At 46.5% G+C, this 20799-nt stretch overlaps 6 protein-coding genes across 6 annotated transcripts; 2 read left to right on the top strand and 4 right to left on the bottom strand.

Moving 5' to 3' along the window:
• Positions 1–609: 609 nt before the first annotated feature.
• Positions 610–2803, bottom strand: EDB93DRAFT_1078974 (major facilitator superfamily domain-containing protein; the record flags this gene model as incomplete). Its single annotated transcript, XM_041445419.1, has 14 exons — positions 610–654; positions 708–821; positions 878–894; positions 947–1039; positions 1091–1190; positions 1241–1278; positions 1327–1372; positions 1423–1628; positions 1687–2037; positions 2096–2284; positions 2335–2403; positions 2450–2526; positions 2583–2609; positions 2664–2803. The coding sequence occupies 14 exons, from the start codon at positions 2801–2803 to the stop codon at positions 610–612; spliced, it is 1512 nt and encodes a 503-aa protein (XP_041311098.1).
• Positions 2804–3415: 612 nt separating this feature from the next.
• On the bottom strand, positions 3416–5419 carry EDB93DRAFT_1101196 (uncharacterized protein; the record flags this gene model as incomplete). Its single annotated transcript, XM_041447077.1, has 9 exons — positions 3416–3427; positions 3622–3707; positions 3762–3799; positions 4089–4215; positions 4716–4787; positions 4818–4847; positions 5043–5159; positions 5274–5300; positions 5323–5419. 9 exons carry the CDS (start codon positions 5417–5419, stop codon positions 3416–3418), a joined length of 606 nt encoding a protein of 201 aa, XP_041311097.1.
• Positions 5420–5762: 343 nt separating this feature from the next.
• EDB93DRAFT_866595 (uncharacterized protein) lies at positions 5763–9801 on the top strand. The gene is made up of 19 exons (XM_041457753.1): positions 5763–5991; positions 6045–6077; positions 6135–6209; positions 6261–6516; positions 6572–6748; positions 6803–6894; positions 6947–6991; positions 7049–7060; positions 7112–7185; positions 7240–7251; positions 7304–7495; positions 7545–7631; positions 7683–7790; positions 7840–7872; positions 7925–8030; positions 8083–8406; positions 8458–8759; positions 8812–9002; positions 9060–9801. The coding sequence occupies exons 1-19, from the start codon at positions 5824–5826 to the stop codon at positions 9422–9424; spliced, it is 2652 nt and encodes an 883-aa protein (XP_041311096.1). The 5' UTR covers positions 5763–5823; the 3' UTR covers positions 9425–9801.
• An 812-nt stretch (positions 9802–10613) lies between these two features.
• EDB93DRAFT_1125461 (uncharacterized protein) lies at positions 10614–12412 on the bottom strand. Its single transcript, XM_041448716.1, has 7 exons — positions 11966–12412; positions 11802–11910; positions 11552–11740; positions 11354–11502; positions 11165–11301; positions 10860–11112; positions 10614–10798 (listed from the first exon to the last, which is right to left on the bottom strand). The coding sequence occupies exons 1-6, from the start codon at positions 12297–12299 to the stop codon at positions 10972–10974; spliced, it is 1059 nt and encodes a 352-aa protein (XP_041311095.1). The 5' UTR covers positions 12300–12412; the 3' UTR covers positions 10614–10798; positions 10860–10971.
• A 376-nt stretch (positions 12413–12788) lies between these two features.
• Positions 12789–13123, top strand: EDB93DRAFT_1078828 (uncharacterized protein; the record flags this gene model as incomplete). The annotated part of the gene is made up of 2 exons (XM_041445411.1): positions 12789–13037; positions 13097–13123. The coding sequence occupies 2 exons, from the start codon at positions 12789–12791 to the stop codon at positions 13121–13123; spliced, it is 276 nt and encodes a 91-aa protein (XP_041311094.1).
• Positions 13124–13454: 331 nt separating this feature from the next.
• On the bottom strand, positions 13455–20398 carry EDB93DRAFT_1319392 (multidrug resistance-associated ABC transporter; the record flags this gene model as incomplete). The annotated part of the gene is made up of 41 exons (XM_041454879.1): positions 20034–20398; positions 19110–19977; positions 18772–19059; positions 18540–18724; positions 18460–18486; positions 18322–18411; positions 18249–18268; positions 18107–18200; positions 18049–18055; positions 17670–17999; positions 17476–17615; positions 17390–17420; positions 17284–17339; positions 17166–17234; positions 17079–17109; positions 16964–17029; positions 16370–16913; positions 16243–16315; positions 16179–16191; positions 16096–16131; positions 16005–16043; positions 15857–15949; positions 15655–15798; positions 15592–15599; positions 15508–15544; positions 15335–15456; positions 15255–15285; positions 15055–15197; positions 14989–15000; positions 14909–14941; positions 14722–14853; positions 14617–14673; positions 14410–14566; positions 14291–14364; positions 14095–14237; positions 13978–14044; positions 13917–13927; positions 13821–13865; positions 13700–13766; positions 13607–13647; positions 13455–13578 (listed from the first exon to the last, which is right to left on the bottom strand). The coding sequence occupies exons 1-41, from the start codon at positions 20256–20258 to the stop codon at positions 13455–13457; spliced, it is 4773 nt and encodes a 1590-aa protein (XP_041311093.1). The 5' UTR covers positions 20259–20398.
• Between the last annotated feature and the right edge of the window lie 401 nt (positions 20399–20799).

The raw sequence follows: 20799 nt of genomic DNA, 5'->3' as shown, positions 1-20799 counted from the left end.
CGTCTTTTAATCAAATGCTATTTTTTTTCTTGTAACACCATCTGAAATGCATGATTTGCACATCGTTATCACACATATTCTTTCTGAAATTCACAATGATTGCTTGTGATATCAACTAATTATTGACAATTATACATTATTCTCAAGGGGGTAAAAAAGTACTTCTATGCGCCATAATCTTCCTAAGGCTGATAATTTCTGATAATAATCAGAAATTATTGATCGTTAGTGTGATTTAACATAATTTGTCTCGGGAGGCTTTTCCTGATGTTTCTGAAATGCTTGTTGCCGAGAGTTGAAAGTGTGTTAAGCGAGTTAGGCGAGTTTTCAAAACCTATTTTGAGTACCACTATTAATTTCAATATCTCGAATATTCTCAACAAAATTTTAGTTTTCGGATTGGCTACGGGTCATGTGACGGCTCCAAAGCGTGCATTCAAACCCAGATTTACCAGTCCGTCTATCGACGGCTTGCATTAGACGGGCTGGTCACCAGTCTACAGTCTCATGTGGTTGGATGATATGAACAGACAGAAACACATTTCTCAAAGAAAGGTTCTGTCAGAAGAAAAGAAAAGAAAATCTATTAGGCACCAAAGATCACTTTGTTCAAACACGAGGTACACGGATGATACAGAGAATAATATTTATGCCCTGGGGTGTCATCTCAGTACACATTGCACAAGATAAGCATGTCTTTTACTTACAACCGTGATGATGCCAGAAATCCAAAATGCCTTGCCAGGAGGAGATGGCTCAAAGCGAAAGATAATTGCGAAGAGTATCCCTCCAAGATTTCCCATGGCGCCTACAATTCCGCTCTAGAGAAGTTCAAATCTTTGTGCCATTACCATACACCAAGCGATGTAACACTGACCATGAATCCATTGGAGTCTAGAACAGGATCAGTTATGAAAATTGTGAATTTAGTATATTGAACACGGACTGGGGTTGCAATGTGGAACAAGGGAAAAGTTGACTCCATTGGCGACCTCGTTGAAGATTGCGAGAATGACAAAAATCACAACAATGACCGTGACTGATGTTGTTGCTGTCAGACGATCAGTAATAGATTATGGTCCGAACTCACGGGATGGATGAGAGTGGTTATCAATGTAAAGACCAAGACCAAGCGATAGAAGCCCTTGAGCGACTCCACAAGCGATGGTCAGGTACTTCTTGCCAGGCACCTGCAGAGCTTCTTCAAACAAGCCTTATGCACGATGTCAATGGCACTTACACCAAATTTGACATATATGAGGTCTCCGAAATATCCGCCTATAATTAGATGAGGAGATAGCTTAGCTTGCGAAGAAAGTGACTGACCAAGCGGCCGGGAGACCACGTTAAGGAGACCGTAGATGCCTGCGATCTAATTAAGCTTTCATCAATAGTTGGTAGTGAGTATTTAAGAAGATTTACATAGCCAGCTTTGGTCTGCCCAAAAGTGGGAGATGTGAGCAGGGTATACAGAACGTTAGCCAGGTTGGCATCAATAGCTAGCTCGTAGCCGAAAGTTGCCATATAAGCTAACGAGGGCAGCCAGGTCAGCGGGTTTAAGATGATTTCGTACGCCATGTTCAGGGAAAGTGGTTTGTTGACAGCAGCGTCCAATTCTGAAGCCGAGTCTATAATATGCGGTTAAATGAACGAGCAAAATCAAAAAGGAGAATGACAAGCACTGACTTATAGCCGTGACAGTGACCTTGATGTCATTTTCTTCAGCCTCGATATCATCACTAGACTTTGTTTCTGAATCTTTGCTATTGATGATGCCCGTTTCATTGTCTGATGCAGGAAGTGCAGTGGCAACAGCAGTATATCGATCACTCCATTTGCCCGCGGGGTGGTCGGTGCCAAAAATTAGAACGGCAGCAGCAACAGAAAGGAGAATGGGGACAGGAACAATTGCAAATGCCACCCGCCAGGCCACGTGCGGGTTCATACCGTCAGCAAGCAATTGATTGAAGAGAGCGATCATGATGATGAATGTGAAGCCGCCGCCCGAATTTCCCCAGCCTCCGCCTAAGGCATTCGCTGTGAATTCGGCTGTGTTAGGATACTCAGCAAATTGGATGTTTAAACACAGTTTTACCTCTGCCAACGACGTTCTTGTCAAAGAAAACAGTGATCCATGCTTGACAAGAGACAAATGTGCCGCCGAGAATTCCAATGAAGAAACGGACAATGTAAAGACCACTTGCAGTTGATACGGTTCCAGCAAGACCAGAAGGAATCGCCCCAATAATGAGGAGACCCGCCATCACTTTGCGAGGCCCATATCCTGCAAGATCATATAGATGAAGTGCTACATAGGTGTTGATATGTACTCACGATCGACGAGCGGGCCTGATATAAGGCGTACAATGAGAGTGGCGCACAGCGAAACAATATTTGAATTCCCTGAACAAAGTTTCAGATTATAACTGACACCGCATAAGCTACGTACCGACTTGCTCAGATGTCAACTTCAAATCAGTCTTGATGACATCTGGAATGAGAGGGGAGAACGCAAACCACGACAAACTGTATAAACAAAACACGTTCAGCGCACGAAACATCTCATAGTAAATCTCATTCACAAAGCGACAAAGAATCCAAGCCACGACCTGCATGGCCACTAGTAAGATATGACACCGCATACGCAGTCTGGAGAAACGTACAGGTGGAAATTTTTAGAGTACTGATTGTTCAGCGAGAAAATAGGGACCGTGGAGCATTTGCGGTTGGTGGGATTGATCACTGGGTAGCGTAGGCTAGCATACCAAGCATTTTTAATGCTAAAATGTGTCGGAGCAGGCATGGATGCAGTCGACCGAATACAGTGTTGAAGGACGAATTGCAAGATCTTAAATAGAGGGTGAGCCTCTTGAACAGGTTTATTTCAAACTCTGCTAGCAGTAAGCTAAGACATAGGTCCAACAGTGCCAAGTAAGAGACATACTTCCAGAAAACACCAGGGACGGGAACAAATACATATTGATACGGTTGTCGATGCTGTCCTAGTGGTGCGTGACAAAGAGTCGGTCGTGCCTCGAGGAAGGTACCCTGAACATTTTGCCATGTGATTATCCGAGTCGACTTACACGGTCACAGAGTCTTAGCAGGAAGGCCATCAAAAGATAAGAGCAAAGGCTCCATAGGTGGACCGTGGCATGCCAACTGAGGTGATCTGTGCAGATTCTAGACATGTACAGTATCACACACCGGCGGTTTCGGAGTTTTACCTCAGCAATAAATTAGACATTTGTACTTTGGATAAATAAATGTATAAAATATTCGAAGTTTTTTCAACATATATTGGCTCAAATTTCAATAAACTTTATTTATCCAAAGTAAATGCCGTGCAAAAAAATGTCCCGCAAAATATTATATACATAATGGCGTGTAAGTGTTGTGGCCCACTCCGGGAAATTCAGAATCTACCCTACAATTAAATGAGGTCAAGAAAAATTCAAGCAATGGAATTATAGCAGGCATTCATTAACATTTATCACGCATTCGTCGGGCATCGTAAATAGTATGTATGTAACACGTGACTTCCAAGACCGTCGAAATTAAGCTTCAAGACGTTAATCCTGCTTTGATTACAGCTGAAGTTGTTGGCTGAAGTCGACGCACGTGTAAGTTGTCGGTATCGTTAACTCCGTGGGTAGTTTTTAACGGAGCCCTTACTGAAAATGCGATCTCTACCAGTTCCCAACAGACTGGGATTTGTTTTGTTTCGCTTAGAATATGTTAGCACAGTGTATAGAACATACCCAGTAAAGTGGCTAAGTAATTACTTTGAAATTGAGTGCTGTGCACAAAAATCACGAAATGGTGGCTCGTCACGAATAGACCGTAACGGATAGTGTGCCTTTCATGTCAAATGTATTGCCTCTCGCGCCATCGTAGTGAGATTCACCAAATTTCAAACAAACATTTGTTGTAAAACGTATAAATCAACTATTTTAAACAGCGAGGGTGCACGGCCTCGCATGTTGGTGCCTACCCTCGCATGCCTCTGGGAGTATGGAGACAATACACAAAGGAAAAGGCGTGCACCTCTTGCGGCAATTACAGGGAACCTCCATAGCGAGGCATACCTCACGAATGGATTTCCTGCGACATAGAAACCCCACCCGATAGATCGTGAGACTGGCGCGCCGCTGCCAAGGGTGGGTTTTCTATACCTTGCATAGGTTCCGGTGACCTTCTCACTGATTGCCAAGCCTGGCGGGATCATAAGTTGGAATAAGTGCTACTGATAGACAGTCATCACACTGAACACACGTTTAATCCAGAAATTTCATGCACAATTTGAGCGGGAACTGCACTTCTGCTTCCGACCGTTTCAAGTCCATGCATAATTGGCGTCTTCCGCTTACAACCTTATAGTACCTAAAATTCAGTACTTATCGTGATTGACCATCAATTTTTGCCTTGTATCATCACATTACCGAACATGTCTCCTGTGTTATTTCTAAACCCCACACAGCATGCGTCGAATTAGTCGTTATCGTATATTCTCAGTATCTTGTTACCTCGCTTGCACTCCTGAAATTTAACACAATTCACAGGACTCAGAAGGGAGTCTGGGCAGGGCCATCGCATTCAAATCGGTCCAAATCTACCAATGGTCCAAACAATCATCAGAGTATTGTGCGTCTCTCACTTTTAGATAAAAGAACAAGTACACACATGGACTGTCCTCTTCGCGGGCTCAGACATACCTTCAGCGCGGATATTGGATACTAACACCCCGTCAAATGCATATCCACCCCTCACGCAGCTTTTCAGGCAGACTGGTAGCACGCCAAGCACATAGTACCCACCTGAAACAAAAAGACCACGGTAGTACAGCGCTAGAGAAAAATGAGCGTATTCACATACGAATACACACTACTAAGTAAGTGGCACCATGTTCCAGAAGCCTTCCAGCCGCGCGCTACCTGTGACACTGCTTTTGTCGGCGCTTGCCAAGAAGTTGAGCTGGTAAGGGCCCAGGCACAAGAGACTCATTGCACTCAGGCTTACCATGACAACGCGGCATCACTTACAACTCCCCCCGACTGTGAAGGAATCCCTATTGCTACCTGTGAATATCATCTCGTCCTTGCTGGGGTCCGGTGCGAACGCAGGTCTCGATATGCAGTCAAACCAGTGGTAGAATGAAACTAAGGCATACGTTGAATAAAATAAAATAAATTGCAATACTTGAAACAAACAATGATCAGACATTGAAAATTCTTCCGGCATGGTGGCAAATTACCTGCTTTGCGCGTACTCACAACATTTTCCTTTCGTCTCCCGCAACGCTATACAGATGTTTCTAGCTACATGTTTCTTGTGACAATGTGGTATGTGAGAAACCATTCCATTGCCTCTCGTAGCCCTTAGTGTCATTTGCAAAAGAGAGATACTGGGTGAAACACATGAGGCGGCATTTACTCTACTATACAGGACTTAGTGATTGTACTGTAATTAGATCGTCCTCAGATATATGGAAATTGAAAAATTATCAGCATGTACCAGACCCTGTATACGTAAGTATATGTTACATGTATATTATACACATTCAAATTGGTTTTCGTCAATTACCCAACGTACGATTGGTCGTGTAGTATGAGACTCTACGCACGCCGATGGTTTGGAGTCTCATCGGTGTCTGGACCGACCGGTTGCATTTGAAAGGACCATGATAGCCACGGGATAGTGTATTTTCCGAGGTGCACTTGTCAGAGACAGTATGAGTATGACCCTTATAAAGCATCTGGCTGCTTCTACCCGAATCGACCAACAACTCACCTAGCCCATTCAATCACTCCGTCTATTGCTTTCATGTCCTTAGCACACTCCCCAAATCCCATCTATCAGAAATTTCAGGATAGTCTATCTAAGCCGTCCTATCCCGCGTCTCTGAACGCGCCCGAGAGGAATGGTCCCCAACTTCCACAGTGCTTTCCACAGCTGCCAATCAATGCTACTCCGACGAAAGTGGCTGAACAGGTTCTGCTTGAGATTTCAGTGCTTAACGTTAATTTGACATTTACATTCACCAGGATCTCGAGACACCAGATAACTGGATCAACCGTGTAAGGATGGTAAACCAATGATATCTGCATGATTTTGATGAGATTCTCCGCGGTCAGAATCCAGAGCTCGTACGACTGACGGGAAAACATCCTTTCAACAGCGAACCGCGACTCGGTGCTTTATTTGAGAGCGTAGGTATCTTGTTTGCGATGTCATGCACGGGACTGAGGGCGTCTTTGCAGGGATTCTTGACTCCAGCTCACTTGCATTTCGTGCGTAATCATGGTGCAGTGCCACAGGTCAATTACGAGATGGCTGCCAACTGGACAATTCGCGTACATGGTCTGGTGGAGCGAGAGGTTACATTTACTCTGCAAGAGCTTCAAGAAAAGTTCCCCGTTGTTAGCCTTCCTGTAACTCTTGTATGCGCCGGCAACAGGCGGAGAGAACAGAATGCTGTGCAGAAGACACTTGGCTTCAGCTGGGGAGCAGCAGGAGGTGAGGTGTCGGTTCGTGCTAATTCAAAGAAGTTCTCACTAACATCAATATCAAGTATCAACAGCTCTTTGGACGGGCGTGTATCTGGCCGATGTATTGGATTATGTGAGACCACTTCGTAGACAAGCCAAATACGTTGTCTTTGACGGTGGAGACAACCTCCCGAACGGGCCCTATGGAACATCGCAGCGACTGTCATGGGCTTCCAATAAGGACAAGGGCATGCTCATCTGTAATTCGAATCGTTTACAGTGTCATGATTCCTCCTGACCTTCTTCTACATTAGCTTGGGCAATGAACGGTTTACCGTTGGAGCCTGACCATGGTTTTCCTGTGCGTGTCATTGTGCCGGGTCAGATTGGTGGACGGTCTGTGAAGGTAAGTTATTGTCCAATGACAAGGAGCCCATAATCGATTAGGTATCCCATAGTGGCTGAAACGGATCGAAATAAGTGATCGTGAAAGCCAGCACCACGTATGCCAGTTCTTGTACAAATCAAATAAGCGTCGACTGATGATTTCGTTCACGTAGTTGCACTTTTGGGTACGTGTCGATCACTTATCCTCGAGGACGAATTGCATTAACGTTGCATAGGACAACAAACTGCTGCCAACGCACCTCATGCCTGACCAAGCCCGTGCTGAGAAGCATTGGTGGTATGATCCAAGGTTAGTCTGAGTGCTCTGGCGTTCCGTAGTAAGTCCACTCACCAGATATATCAGATATTTGATCAAGTTGGTTTGATTTTTCTCTCTTGTGTATCACATGTTTAACAACAGTCTTCAGCGATCTCAACGTCAATAGCGTCATTGCGAAACCCGATCACAATGAGAAGCTCTATATCAATAGGACACCAGATGAAAATGGCATAATCGCATCATATCCCATCCGAGGATATGCATATTCAGGTGGAGGCCGCAGGGTGACCCGTGTCGAAGTTTCGCTTGACCAAGGGGAGACATGGACATTGGGCAACATGTACGTATACATGCTTCACAATCGACATCTCTAATAGTGTGTCGAAAAGCGAGTATCCCGAGGACAAATTCAGAGAAATGCGTCACCAAGACCCATTTTACGGAACTCTTGATGCAACAGAGCGTGATACGTCATTGTGAGCAGTGAGCATTACCGCTGCTGTAAAAAATGCTCAGATCCCGTGTAGCTGTTGGTGCTTCTGGACATTTGATGTCTCGCATGACGCTCTCGCGAGCTGTGATGCGTTGATGGTTAGAGCTATGGATGAAGGCCTCGCGTTACAACCAAGAGACATGTAAGGCAGGATCGTATCGTATGGGCCCATTAACATCAACTGTCAACAGGTATTGGCACGCACTTGGCATGATGAACAACTGGTACGTTTTCATAAAACATGACATTTTGGTTCCTGCTGTGAGCTGCTGGTAGGTGGTTTCGCGTTGCTGTTCATAGAACCGTCGACGACGACGGGAAATTTGTTTTGCAATTTGAGCATCCAACGCTTGCTGAGACAGGGCATGCAGGATGGATGGAGGTGATACTCGATTTCTGGTTCCAGAGAACAAATGCTGATAGTGGTAAATCAGCGCATGAAAGTGGCCGGGGAGGATATTACAAAGCCCGTCTTCGGCGAAAAGGGACGGGACCTCGCACCACGTGCTCCAAAGCAAGGCTCCGATGAGGTCTGTTTGACCAAGCCTGGGATAAGCAGGAAGATCACCTTGGAAGAGTTCAAGGCGCAAGATCGACAGCAACCATGGTTTGTCGTCAATGGTGAGGTTTACGATGGAACTCCATTTCTAGAGGACCATCCGGGAGGCGGTGACTCTATGTTGCTTGTGGCTGGTGAAGATGCGTCTGAAGACTTCTTCGCCATACATTCTGCGGAAGGCAAACAAAAATTGGCTGAGGTGAGTCCTCGTGATTTACCTGCAGAACATTAGATTATGACCTTTCTGCAGCACCATATTGGTACCCTCGTAACCAGTTTAACCAAAGAAGAACCCATTACAACGCAGTCGGATGAAATATTTCTAGAGCGCAGCAGATGGAAAGAGGTCAAATTGTGTACCATCAAGCAGATCAACCACGATTCTTACCTGTATCGTTTCGCCTTGCCAAAAAGAGATCAGCTGCTCGGTCTGCCAGTTGGACAGCATGTTTTCGTCCGCTTACGTCGGCAGGATACCGGGGAGATGGTACAGAGAGCGTATACTCCAGTATCGCAACAAGGCACAGCAGGCTTCATCGACTTTCTCATCAAGTCCATATTCTCCATCACATGCTTTTCACAGCTTGACTGACTTCTTCATTAGATTGTATCTTCCTTCCGCTTTGATGCCCATTGGAGGGAAGATGACCACCGGCCTCCATCAACTGCGTATCGGAGATAGCGTGGAACTCAAAGGGCCGTTAGGGTCCTTCATGTGGGATGGGCCAAGTATTGCATTGTGGAAGGGAATAAAGAGGTCCATCAAGGAAGTCGGCATGATTTGCGGCGGAAGCGGTACGACTTCGATTGCGATATCGTTAAAATTGTGCGAAACTGAAGAAAATTATGCAGGGATAACGCCGATCCTCCAAGTGCTTCGCAGTATCCTCCAGAACGCGGAAAGCGAGACCCGGGTGTGGGTGGTCAGTGCAAACAAAACTGAGCAGGATATCCTCTGTAGAGAAGAACTCGACCTACTCTTCGCATTGCATGGCAAGGGACGTTTCAAGTTGCACTACGCGCTCAGTGTTGCTCCTGAGGAGTGGCCATACAGCGTTGGGCGAATCAATGATGTATTATTGTCGGAGCACATGCCTCGGCACTCTGAGCATGGACTCATCCTGGCGTGCGGTCCTGATGCTATGATAACGCATGCCGTTAAGCCTGGACTCCAAAATATGGGGTGGGATATAGAGAAGTCCCTGGTGGTGTTCTGAAAGGACAAAGTTGCCTGAAGAATGGATGATCGTGCTATGATAAACCACCTGTAAAGTGTTCATTTATAAGGCATGTATGAGTGGCGAGAGCCAGCCCCGGTCATTTTTTGTTGGCTTTCGGGGGGAATATTACATATGGAAATGACGAAGTCAATGTATAGTTGCACAACTACGATGTAGAATTTAAAACAGCAGATCGTACCAGAGTTCTTGAAAATTCCACATCACGACTGTCCGCAAAGGTTGCGAACTTGAAAGAGAAGTTGTTGAAAGGCTGATCGTCATCGCGCTCATGAGGCGTACGCATGTGAACTTGTGAAGTTATAAGTCGGCCACAGGGCCACTACCTACGGTTGGACCGCCCAAAAGGTTGCTTCCTAATGTTGACCGTTAGTGTGCTAAATTGTCATGCAGCAAATACGGACCATGAAACGTGCGCGCCATCCAGGATGTCTGAAGGTGATATGAGGATGCGAGACTATTTCCATTGTCCCAGCCTGAGTCACTGCGCTATGTTGCTGAGTGATATGAATTTTGGGTGGGCGGAATGAACTTTCTGGCATAATAATTTTGCAAGGGGCTGGTAATAAAGGCTCAGAAGACTTGAGAAGGAAAAAAAAACGTACAGGCTTTCCTGCTGTGCACGGGACCTCGAATTGGCAGATCCCCGAAATTCCGGTTCATATTGTCTGTGGAGAAACTGAGGTCAAGTGTCACGCTCAGTTACTATACGAGGTTTGGAGCAGCAATAGGAGCATTGGCGGGGTGCTGGACTGTGGTTAAGATGTGACCGATAGGATGGGGATGAATGGCCGCATAATCACCCAACTGACGACATATTGATACAGAACTTCCCGTTGTGATCTACAGAAAGGGTCAGGAAATACATTGTGTTTTCATGATAGAGTGGTGAGCTGATTGGTTTCGAGGCTCCATAGTGGCACGGCCATACTGTATGATTGAAAACAGCACTGGCAGTTTCTGTCCACATCACCGTGACAATGTCGAATTTGCTGATATTGGTATAAGTGATTTTCAAACCAAGGTTCACGCTAGGCGCTATCTTCCAGTGTTGTGAGCAATATGCCTGTGCTGGAATCCCAGACTTTGACCGAGAGCCCAGCGGTGACATCGTATCTTGCCATCAGGTGCTGAGGTGATTTAGCAAACTGAAAGAATTCCCCCGCCAATTCAGGTCACAAGATTATGTAATCGAATCTGTCTGGACTCCACTGGCAGCAGGATGCATTCCGAGTCTGTTATTCACCGGGCAGGTACCGGCATGCTGTCAATTCTACCGTGCAACGGCATGCTTCCTGTTGCTCGTACGAATACCACCGTGTCCAATACTGTCACGGTCACGACTGAAATTATCTGAAGTCTGTGGTAAGTACAATTATGCGTTCCTGATTGAAAACGATTATGGTAATCGCACTTTTCGTAGCCTGTCGCACGACCGTAGGCAATCACTACATAGCAATTCCACAAAATGAGATCTGACAGAGATTTAATCACAACTCCCATTATAACCGCCATCCAGCACCCGTTTACTTGTAGATTTGGTCTCGCACCTGCCACGTATTGTCATACCAACCCACTTTCTCGAGAACAAGATATTCCACGACAGCATGAGGTTTCGTAGATTTAGCCTCTACTGGCTGGCCCTGCTTGGTGAACACCTTGAATTCCTGGAGCAGCGTCAGTTCGTATACAATTTACGCATACTGGAGAGACACTTACCTGCGTAGTCTCAAACTTAATTAGTGCATGTATCACCAGTCGGTTGCCGCGCTTCGGGGGTTCCTTCGCAATATAAACCTCACCAGAACGGATAGATACGATGGTAGCTCCTGGTGATGTGGCAAGTGGACGGGATACTAAATTATTGTGAATCAAAAAAAATTCAGAGATCATAACGTCGGTACTTACAGCTTTTCTCTTGAAATAGGGCTTTATCTGAAACGTCGTTTAAAACCTTCCATTGCCAAACCTCGCTAGGTTTACGAGTACGAACAATCTTGTTCACCTTGGTGGCATGGTCGGCTGTTGTCAGTGCCTTCAGGGTGGCTTCATCCTTACTGTTGATATAATTAAATATAATGGGGGGCAGTAAACAAATACACGCACTCAGCTATGGCACGGCCCATAGCCAGATAGTTATCCATCGCAATGCGTCGCATTGGTGCTAGCCAGGATGTTGAAGAATGTGAGGTTACATTGCCTAGTTGACGCCATGTGCGTGGTAGGAACAAGTGACTGAATCGAAAATCACAATCTACTCCCGTAAAAGCGCGAGCTTTGGCGATGGTATACATGCTGCATAAGGTGCAAAGGACGCTTAGAGGGGCAAAGAAAGCATGGATCATTAGACGCGAACCTGAACGTGTTCTTCAACCAATTGGAGAAATTGTGCTGTTTCGCATGCCAAAACGCGACTGGGTTTGTGAAAAGCATACGCAGTGGAGCGTCGCGCGGTATTTCAACGTCTGAATGGGTGACAAATTGAGTTCGACTTATCCTTCTATAGGGAATAATACACACCGAGAGTCACTAGCTTAGTACCCCACATATCCATGGTTGGAAACAGGTTCGACGTATTTGCCATGCTCATCATGCTTTCTATTTGTTTGAGCTGTGCCTCCGTGCTGTCTGTAGCAGGGAGAGCCCTTTTCGCTTTCTTCTCATTCTTAGTCGCAGATTTTCTTGAGACATTGGAGGAGGTTGTGGCAGACCCTTGCCCACTGGTAGGAGCCTTGGACGTTGAAGGGGCAGGGGCCGTTCGGGTAGCAGATTTTAAAACCGAGAACGAGCGTTGTGGAGAGAATAAACACCTCTTCTTCAATTGAGACCCGAAGGAAACACGCGGCACCTTCATCGTCGCTATCACCGTCGCCCCTGCTGCTGTAACTTGTCGTGTAACAGAGCTTTGAACTTGAGCAAAGACTTTAAATTTCGATGTCGATTTCTCAAAAAGGATGTCACTGGAATCTATGCGTGCGAACTTGTGCGAACAAACTCGGCAGCCGGGGACGCGTGTGTTCGAGCCGGGCAAGATAGATATAAAAGGTTCGCTTCGCCGGTAAAAAATTCCATCCAGTTCCACCCGAAGGCATCCTTGCTCTTAACCGCCATCTCAATCATCATGCCTGTAAGACATCTCAACTAGTTGTATTTTGCCGTGAGCTCAATTTTTTCTTTCTTTTCACAGCGTTCTTCACGTTCCTCTCGTCCAGCTGCTAAGCCTGCAGCTCCTCAGCAGTCCCGCGGTGCTCATACGGCCGCGATGCCTCCTGCTGCAGCCCACGGCAACCCAGCACACGCCCCTGCACCACCTGTCCCCGCTCAGACATCTAGCGGTCCCGGGATGCTTGCGCAAATGGCTGCAACTGCCGGTTCCGTCGCTGTTGGATCTACCATCGGTCATGGTATCTCCTCTATGCTGTTTGGCTCCAGCTCATCTGCAGCACCCGCGGAGACAGCAGCGCCCGTACAACAACAACAAGCATACCAAACAACTGGCGCTGCTTGTGAAGTTCAAGCTAAGGAGTTCACTAAGTGTTTGGACAAGGCAGATCTGCCAAGTTGCTCATGGTACCTCGACCAGTTGAAGGCTGTACGCATTCATTTGATCAAATGCAGTTTTGTGACTGACTGTTCTGATTGTGTTTCCAGTGCCAAGCCGCTGCTGCTCCCTATTAATTTAGCGGACTTTGACAGTATATACTGCTGGCAAATACTATCACATGTTACTTTCCATTTGTCTCATCCCACGCAACTATATATCCCTGCGAATGAATCAATACATTCGGAATCCATCAGAACGACAAATACAACCTGTCATCTGTGATAATCGAGATGCCAGGTTACCAGGTATAGCGCGCTGTAAATAACATCCGTATTAAAATCCCCATGTGACCGTTGGTGTCTTCCTGTCAATCCTCTAGATGCATCCGTTCAAAACATGTAAAATAAGTACACTTTAATGGGTAAAGACCAAGATGCCATTTTCTGCGGTGTGGACATTTGGTAATCACACTCCAGCCAGATTCTTTAACATCGCAAATTCACTCTCCCCCGTTGCCTCACACAATTCGTAGAATTGTGACGAGGGGTCGGAAAGCAAGTGAGCAGGTCTGAAGGCCTTAGTTAAGTTTCTACACCATATATTTCACAATGACTTACTGGCCGAACTCGACGATTTTGCCTTGGTCGAGGAGCATCACCTGGTATTAGTTCATGAGTAATGCACAAACCACACGAGCTGGATTTAGTTACCCTATCATAATCGATGACGGTACGCAGTCGGTGCGCAATAGTAAGAATGGTGCTATTTGCAAATTCTCTGTTGGGCGTGGTCAGTGTCTCATGAGAGGGTTATCAATGCTGCAAAACGAACTCTCTGATCGTCTTTCCAATGAGCTCGTCAGTCGCGTAGTCAACGCTGAAGTTATGTTACTTGAAATCCAAGCTTCCATTATACGATCGACATTACCTTGCTGTTGCCTGCGACGTAGCCTTGAGTAATGAAATACGAGTGAGACAAGGAAACGTACCTCGTCCATGACCAAAAGTTTCGACCGCTTCAGGATTGCTCGAGCCATGCATAGAAGCTGTTTCTCGCTAGAAAATTCGTGAGCAAGGTCATTTGGTGACGTTGACAAAGTGCTAACCCCGTAGAGAAGTTCTCGCCTCCCTCCGATACTGGCGACTCTAAGTTTCGGAAAACATTAACATTGACCTCGACACCATCAATTTCAACAACATCAGCAGCAGCATCAGACGGAATCAAATGCACGCGTCGAAGAGCCTCAAACTAAAGAATAGTGAGTATAACTTTAAGGTCAAGTAATGTAAATGTAAACCGACAATTTCCGCGTCTTCGTACTCCTCAAATACATCTAGTGTGGATCGCAAAGTGCCGCTGAGGATGGTAGGGTCCTCTGTTCGGTGTAAGTATGATAAACATCATTTGTCAGGACACGCACGAGGAATGATGGTGAGTTTGCTGCGAAGGTCCGAAAGTCCCATTTTGGAGATGTCCAGATCGTCGATGACGATGCGACCTTCTGTTGCCTCCACGAAGCGGAAGAACGAGAGTGCAAGAGTGCTCTTTCCGGAACCCGTGCGGCCTAGGATGCCGACCTAAGAACAAAACTCAGTTGCTGACGAAGGAGTCCTCGCATATCTAGCACCTTCTCTCCAGGGTGGACCTCAAAGTTCAAGTTGTGAAGAACCTCGGGCAACTCAGGCTATGGGAAGGTTATGAACTGACAAGGTTTTCACTGAAACCAGCTTACCGCATAACGGATGATTAAGTTCTCGCACTTGATAGCACCTTTGTCTGGCCAAGAAGCTGGCGGACGCGGCTCGATGTATTCAGGAGGCTCGCGCTTAAGCTCCGAATACTCCTTGATACGCTCCAAGGCGACCTGTTGATGGTTCATCAATGACATCGTATGTCACACAATATGCTGAGATACTAGCCATGGATTGTTCAAGGCCGACGAACCGTCGCACCTGAGTTCGAGATTAATAAGAGATCTAGACAGACACCAGTCACCTACCAGGAATAACAACTGCAAGCAGTGTCAGCATATTTTTCCATAGTCCATGATAAGCATGGCACATACTGTGAACGTCATGCTTCCAGCAAATGAAAGAGCAAATCCAGCGAGCGCAGCCGAGATGGTCGGGGTGGAAACGGCGATAAGACCTGTTACACCAACGGTCGCAGCGGACAACAGATCGAACCGAGCGGAGAGCCAGCGATTAACTGAACACATCAGCCAATGTTAACTACTCTCGAAAATCAAACGACCGCTCGACATACCAGCCCATTGCCAATAGTTCGGGTTGATATTCTAGTATCCATTGATCAGATAAAGTGAAAACGAGTTCTGCTTGGCTCACCGTATCGACGCAGCGAAGCATGTCTCGCAAAAACTTTGATGAAGCACCGAAAGCTCGAAGGATGGGCGCTCCGGCAATGGTTTCACCATACATCGAATAGAGGGGAGATCGTGCCACGGAGTCTTAAGGTAACTCGAGTAAATCGACCGCTCGTGAATATATAGAACGCTTACCCAGGCGACGCATATCTCTAGCAGCTTGTCCATAGTACTAGGCACTTAAGCATTCCCTCAGATAAGAACATGACGGAAAAGTACCTTTGAAACTAAACAGTTCAACAATCAGCGCTGATGTAATTGATGAAGAAAAAAGTCGCAGACCATCAAAGTAAATGAAGCCCAAAATAATGATAGCAATGAGGAATGGAACTCCGCCTGCAAAAGTAACAGACACAATCGTAACTAAGACAGAAAATGCATAGACGAGACTTCGCCCAAAGTGATCCGCGAGTCGACTGTCAATGCCTATATTGTTACATGTCGTTGTGTAAGTCAAAGAAAAGCATTGGCTTAGAAAACGGACCTTCGAAGTCTTTCCCGAATCGATTTAGGAGTCTCCCTCGCGACACAGTATCATGAAACCGAATGTGCGCAAACAATACAGTTTCCAAGAGTTCTATCACGAGTGGTGTAAGTGAGTGGTCAAAAGTGACGTCTCGATCTCGACCCACGTTGGTATAAAACGGTCGACGCGTGGATAGAGCCATTATCTAAATGAGATGTTTCAGTAGTGGTTCAGGAGAGTGGGTTTAGTTTGCATACATAGTACGAAGTATCTGTAGGTCGAAATCAAGACACCTGGAAAATGATTAGCACTGTGTGTCACAAGCCAACCCCATTCAAACCTGTGAGTGTGACCTGCGAGGATGAGAGTCAGGATGAGGGGCAGTACTGTAGAGCCGTGCTTACTGCAGCATAAATGGCAATGTAATACACTGGTCCTTTAGCCTCGACCTCTTCTGTGCTCGATCCTGACCATGTCCTACAGATGCCCATGTCAATCGTGTTAAGTAAACTGTCAACATTTTAAACTCACTTAAGCCACAAGTTCTCTGCAACAGGACAGAGAGCACCCAACACGAGAACAGACAAGAACCATACCCAGTACCTGTAGGCGCCGCACGACTTCACATAAAGTTTCCAAACATCACGATTGACGCGCCCCACAGCGCGTTTCTCGTCTTCTACAACTTTCCTAGGTACTTTCCGCTCCACACTCACTTGCGGCTCATTGACCACGGTGGAGCTCGTCTCGGATGTTGGGTCAAATTCCACATCTTGCACGGGCGTAGAAACGGGAGAATGGCTTGCGGACACCGATGGATCCTTCGAAGTACTTGCCGCGGTCTGCCTCTTGCTAGCACCGGCCATGGTCTGCACCAATGTCCCCTTCACAGGAGATGCTTCAAAGGCTTCACGTTCACCAGCGAATAGTAGTTGGCCGTTATCAAGAGCGACGACATATGCAGCACCACTCAAGCAAAGTTGAACATGGTGTGACACAAGGATCACCGTTCGCCCATGCATCAACTCTCCTTTAATGCACTTGAAGTAGATGTGATGAGCGGTGTGAGCATCAACTGCACTGAAAGGTTGGTATTTAGAAGCACGGCGCTTAGGACGGACGCACCAGCAGACAGAACGTCGTCGAGCAACAGTATGGATGCTCGGGAGTAAACAGCCCGAGCCAAGGAAACTTATGAGAAATTCAATATGGGTGGCAAGTCAAATTTCAGTCCACCGACCTCGAGCTTTTTGTCCACCAGACAAGTTCACCTGCAAGTGCAACCTCAATCAGTATGCATGATACTGATTGGCAAAACGCAACATACGCCACGTTCGCCAATTTCAGATTGGTCTCCGTCCTCAAGAATCTTGAGGTCGCTTATAAGTGCGCAGATCTGAGGATGCAGTCAGTCGAGCTTTTATTGACCATAAAGTGTGGTTGACCTCTAATGTCTTTTGGTATCGCTCTTCGTCAAGCGGCAAACCGAACAAGATATTGTCTGAAAATTGCGATAAGCATACTTAAAACAGTTGAACGTCTGTGGCTCACCCTGAATAGAAGCATTTCGCAGCCAAGCAGCCTTGAAGTATTCAGTTCTTTAATTCAAAACACACCCCATCATCACTGCCGCTCACCTGTGGTACGTAGGCGCAAACGCCGGGCACTATCCAATCTTCTTGTGTGACCTTCTGATCGGCAAAGGAAGCAAGTGCGTCTGGTGGTGAACGCGGACAAATGACCTGGCCGGTGAGGACGTCCGCCTCACCGAGTAAAGCTGCATTGCCGTGACACTGAGCAGTATTTCCGGAATTCGCTTTATAAGACGTACCCAATAACAACAGGGTCTTTCCACTGCCCAGCTTACCACAGATGAGAGAAAGTTGTCCTTCAGGGAATTTCAAAGCAAGATCAACGAGCATGAACTTATGCCGGGGAGTGGAAGCTACGGATGAGCCTGCAGAACGATCATAAGGCCATGTGACGGTAGCAGATTGAACAGCGATGGTGTTAATGACTGGTGCAGCCGAGAGCGGAGGTACAGGTGCTACCTCGGTTAGTTGGAGGTACTTCCCAATCCGCACGAGGGAAACGTGAACCTGAAGCAGATTAATGAAAGTTTCTGGGAGTGCATTCATCGCAAAGCGCATTTCGTTGAAAACTATGCCAGGCTTGTTAGCTCAAGTACCGTGCAGATCATACATGCCTACCCATCATCTAAGCGAGGCAATCTGTAAGCATAGAGTGGACTGATAAGGAAAGGCTTACAGATGTGAAGGCGATAGAGGGAGTCAATGCCTGTTGACGCCAGACAGCGAAGTGCCAGAAAGAAACCAGGGTGACAATGAGAGGAGACGCCTCCCTGAGCCCTCGATCAGATGATGCAGAGGAAACCAACATGACAACATACCAGAGAGCAGTGAACACGACCTAAAGGGTGGACACATTAGGAGTTGGATGACATGAGAATGAAAAGTACCTACCTCAATCCTGTAGTTTAACTTTTGGTATTTCAGTTCCTTCTCACGAATTTTCATCACGCGCTTTTCGAAGCTGCGCTCCCATGCCATGAACTGCAAATCTATGAGGGGAGGTTTAAAAAAAATGAAAAGGATCATTACCTTCAGCATGCGGATGCCACCCAGTATCTGTCAAAGGTGTCATTAGAGTCAGAACAAGGGACGTGTCAGAAGGTAATTACCTCGTTCATGAGTGAGACCCGTTCGTCCCTGGCTTTCATCAAGTTGTCTTGGGTAGTGATTACTACTTTACCTGCCAGGTGATTCAATGGCAAGAAAAGGCAAATGACCGCAAGACCAATAAAGCACGATACACCGAGCATGCTGTAGAGCAATGCCGTCCCTACAACAATTTCGACCGGAGAATCTGAAAGAAATCAGGCTCAGAACAATGACGTAATAAAAGAATCTCACCTGCAATGGCGAAAAGATGGTAGGGAAACTCGGAGACCCGATCGACATCAGTAGTCATCAAAGTCATGACCTGAGATTTGCTCGAAAACTCATTCTCTTCCTCGACCTTCTCTTTGTTTTCTCCGTCCGTAGTTTTCGATTTTTTATCATTTTTCTCGTCGGAAGCGGAGGTACCACTAGACACAACATCCTTCCGAACTAGTGTTTTAGCGAAAAGCGTGGTATTGAGCTGCGTCCGTAAGCGCATTTGGATAACGGTAGTTGCAAAGTACCACATTTGGGAGTTGACTACAGCACGTTAATGTCGATTTAGAGGTTGTTGCACTAAAAAAACTCACGCTGCGTGGCAATAACAATGGATGCAAACTGTCCAAAAGCATATACCCATCCCCATCCTTTATTGAGGCGGTCAGGATCATCTTCCAGGTATGCGATGAGCTTGCGAACGAAGAATGGGGACCCAAACCACATAGGAGCAGCTAAGACGGCCAAGATTACTTCTGCAGTAAATGCAAGTTTGTTGACACTGATAAGGCGCCAAGCGAGGTCCCATCCTGGCTTGAGAGGATTTGCACGAAGATTCATGCGCATCCTAAAGAACTGATAAGTCGCTCGCATCTTAGCCGGAAGGATTGGCAAGTCGCCGATTTCGACCGAAGCGGAACTTCCAAGATCAATGACGCGTGTCACGTAACTGAAAAACAGATAATCGATCACAGAGGTGCCCGGAAGGCCGCAGACGTTGTCGTATGAGTCATTGGTCGTGTCATCGATAGTTTTTCTAGAGTAGATAAGCGAAGGTGAAAAGTGCAACGGTGGTCCACGGGGTGTTGTCGCAATTATCGCAAAAGTCAAGGTATACAATGCGGTTATGCTATACCAGAAAGTGGGTGAGGGAGGAAAAGCTTGTGGATCGCGCGCCGAGGTAGAATCAGATGAAGGGAAGATTGCTACGCCGAAGTGAAGTACCGAGGAGAAGAAGGTCAAAGCAGTGATATGTATCACCGACTCGGAATGACGATTCGTGGTATATTGGCCAACGGAACGAAGAATTAGAAGGCCGACATAGAGTGCAAATGTGGTCCGAAATATATGTTCTGCAAGCACATTCTGACCATCTGGGTAGGCCGACAAGCCCAGGGAAACGCCCTCGAGCGCAAGGATTGCGGCTGAAAGCAATACAAGCAGTAATTTCCTGTTGCGCATCTGAACTAAGATAAGAACCTTCGTCATACACGGCCTATGACCATTAGGATGCTCACTTTGAACCAGAACGCATCTTCGTCAATTGGTTCTCCGTCTTTACAATCTTCCGGTTTGGTTACATTGAAAGGATCGTCCTGGTTCAGATCGCCAACCAAACTAGCATCTTGGGTAGTCGGCAAGCGTATCTTCCGCTGTTGAGAGTGCACGAGAAAAAGTGCGAAGCTACTGAGTAGTGTCGCCCCGACGAGTGCTTCTGCTAAAAGCAGCTGGTACGGAGGCATAATGTTCTACACTTTCGAGGATGATACCACTTTCAACTTGTAAAGGGAAATGTAAAACCACTGGTACAGGTAGCACGAGACACAGGTACACGCCAAACACAGAAATATATAAACGTCGAACTAGCGCTGTAGATTTTGTCATTGGTCATGATTTCGTCGGAGCCGAGTTTAACCATGCTGTACATGTGTGACTCCAACTCTGATTAGGCAATATTAATAGATCTAGATTGGTCAGCGTCAGTCAAGTTGCTGGCAATCTTGAACCACGAAGCATATGCTCCGCAGCAGTCCGCAGTACGGTCTCGGTCCACAGCTTCGGAGACTGATGACCTTTACCAGACCATTTACTTGGAGCGTCCCAGATGTTCTGGACACAGGACTACCACAGGCAATTCGCCTGTCGTAAGCTCATCAGTAAACTGGTGAGACCCACATTATTTTGTATCGTATGATATGTAAGTCAAGTCTCCGAGAAATAAAATGTCCAAGTCTGATTTCACCTCGTTTCCAGGACGGACTCGAAATGGAAAACGTGAATGAT

This window comes from Suillus bovinus (genome assembly GCF_016758785.1).
Source record: "Suillus bovinus strain UH-Sbo-P2 chromosome Unknown EDB93scaffold_8, whole genome shotgun sequence".
NCBI classification, from domain to species: Eukaryota; Fungi; Basidiomycota; class Agaricomycetes; order Boletales; family Suillaceae; genus Suillus; species Suillus bovinus.
Note: the sequence above shows the minus strand (reverse complement) of the source record. Positions and strands in the feature narration are given on the sequence as shown.

Excerpts from the sequence above, each read along its gene's own strand:
- EDB93DRAFT_1125461 (XM_041448716.1), bottom strand. The coding sequence starts at position 12,299 with ATGAAGGTGCCGCGTGTTTCCTTCGGGTCTCAATTGAAGAAGAGGTGT. Across the intron at positions 11,503-11,551 it reads ATGGGCCGTGCCATAGCTGA|TAAGGATGAAGCCACCCTGA; the intron begins GTGCGTGTATTT and ends TTATATCAACAG. Across the intron at positions 11,113-11,164 it reads TTAAGTTTGAGACTACGCAG|GAATTCAAGGTGTTCACCAA; the intron begins GTAAGTGTCTCT and ends ACGCTGCTCCAG.
- EDB93DRAFT_866595 (XM_041457753.1), top strand. The coding sequence starts at position 5,824 with ATGTCCTTAGCACACTCCCCAAATCCCATCTATCAGAAATTTCAGGAT. Across the intron at positions 7,632-7,682 it reads ACAGAGCGTGATACGTCATT|CTGTTGGTGCTTCTGGACAT; the intron begins GTGAGCAGTGAG and ends GATCCCGTGTAG. Across the intron at positions 8,031-8,082 it reads GGCATGCAGGATGGATGGAG|CGCATGAAAGTGGCCGGGGA; the intron begins GTGATACTCGAT and ends GTGGTAAATCAG.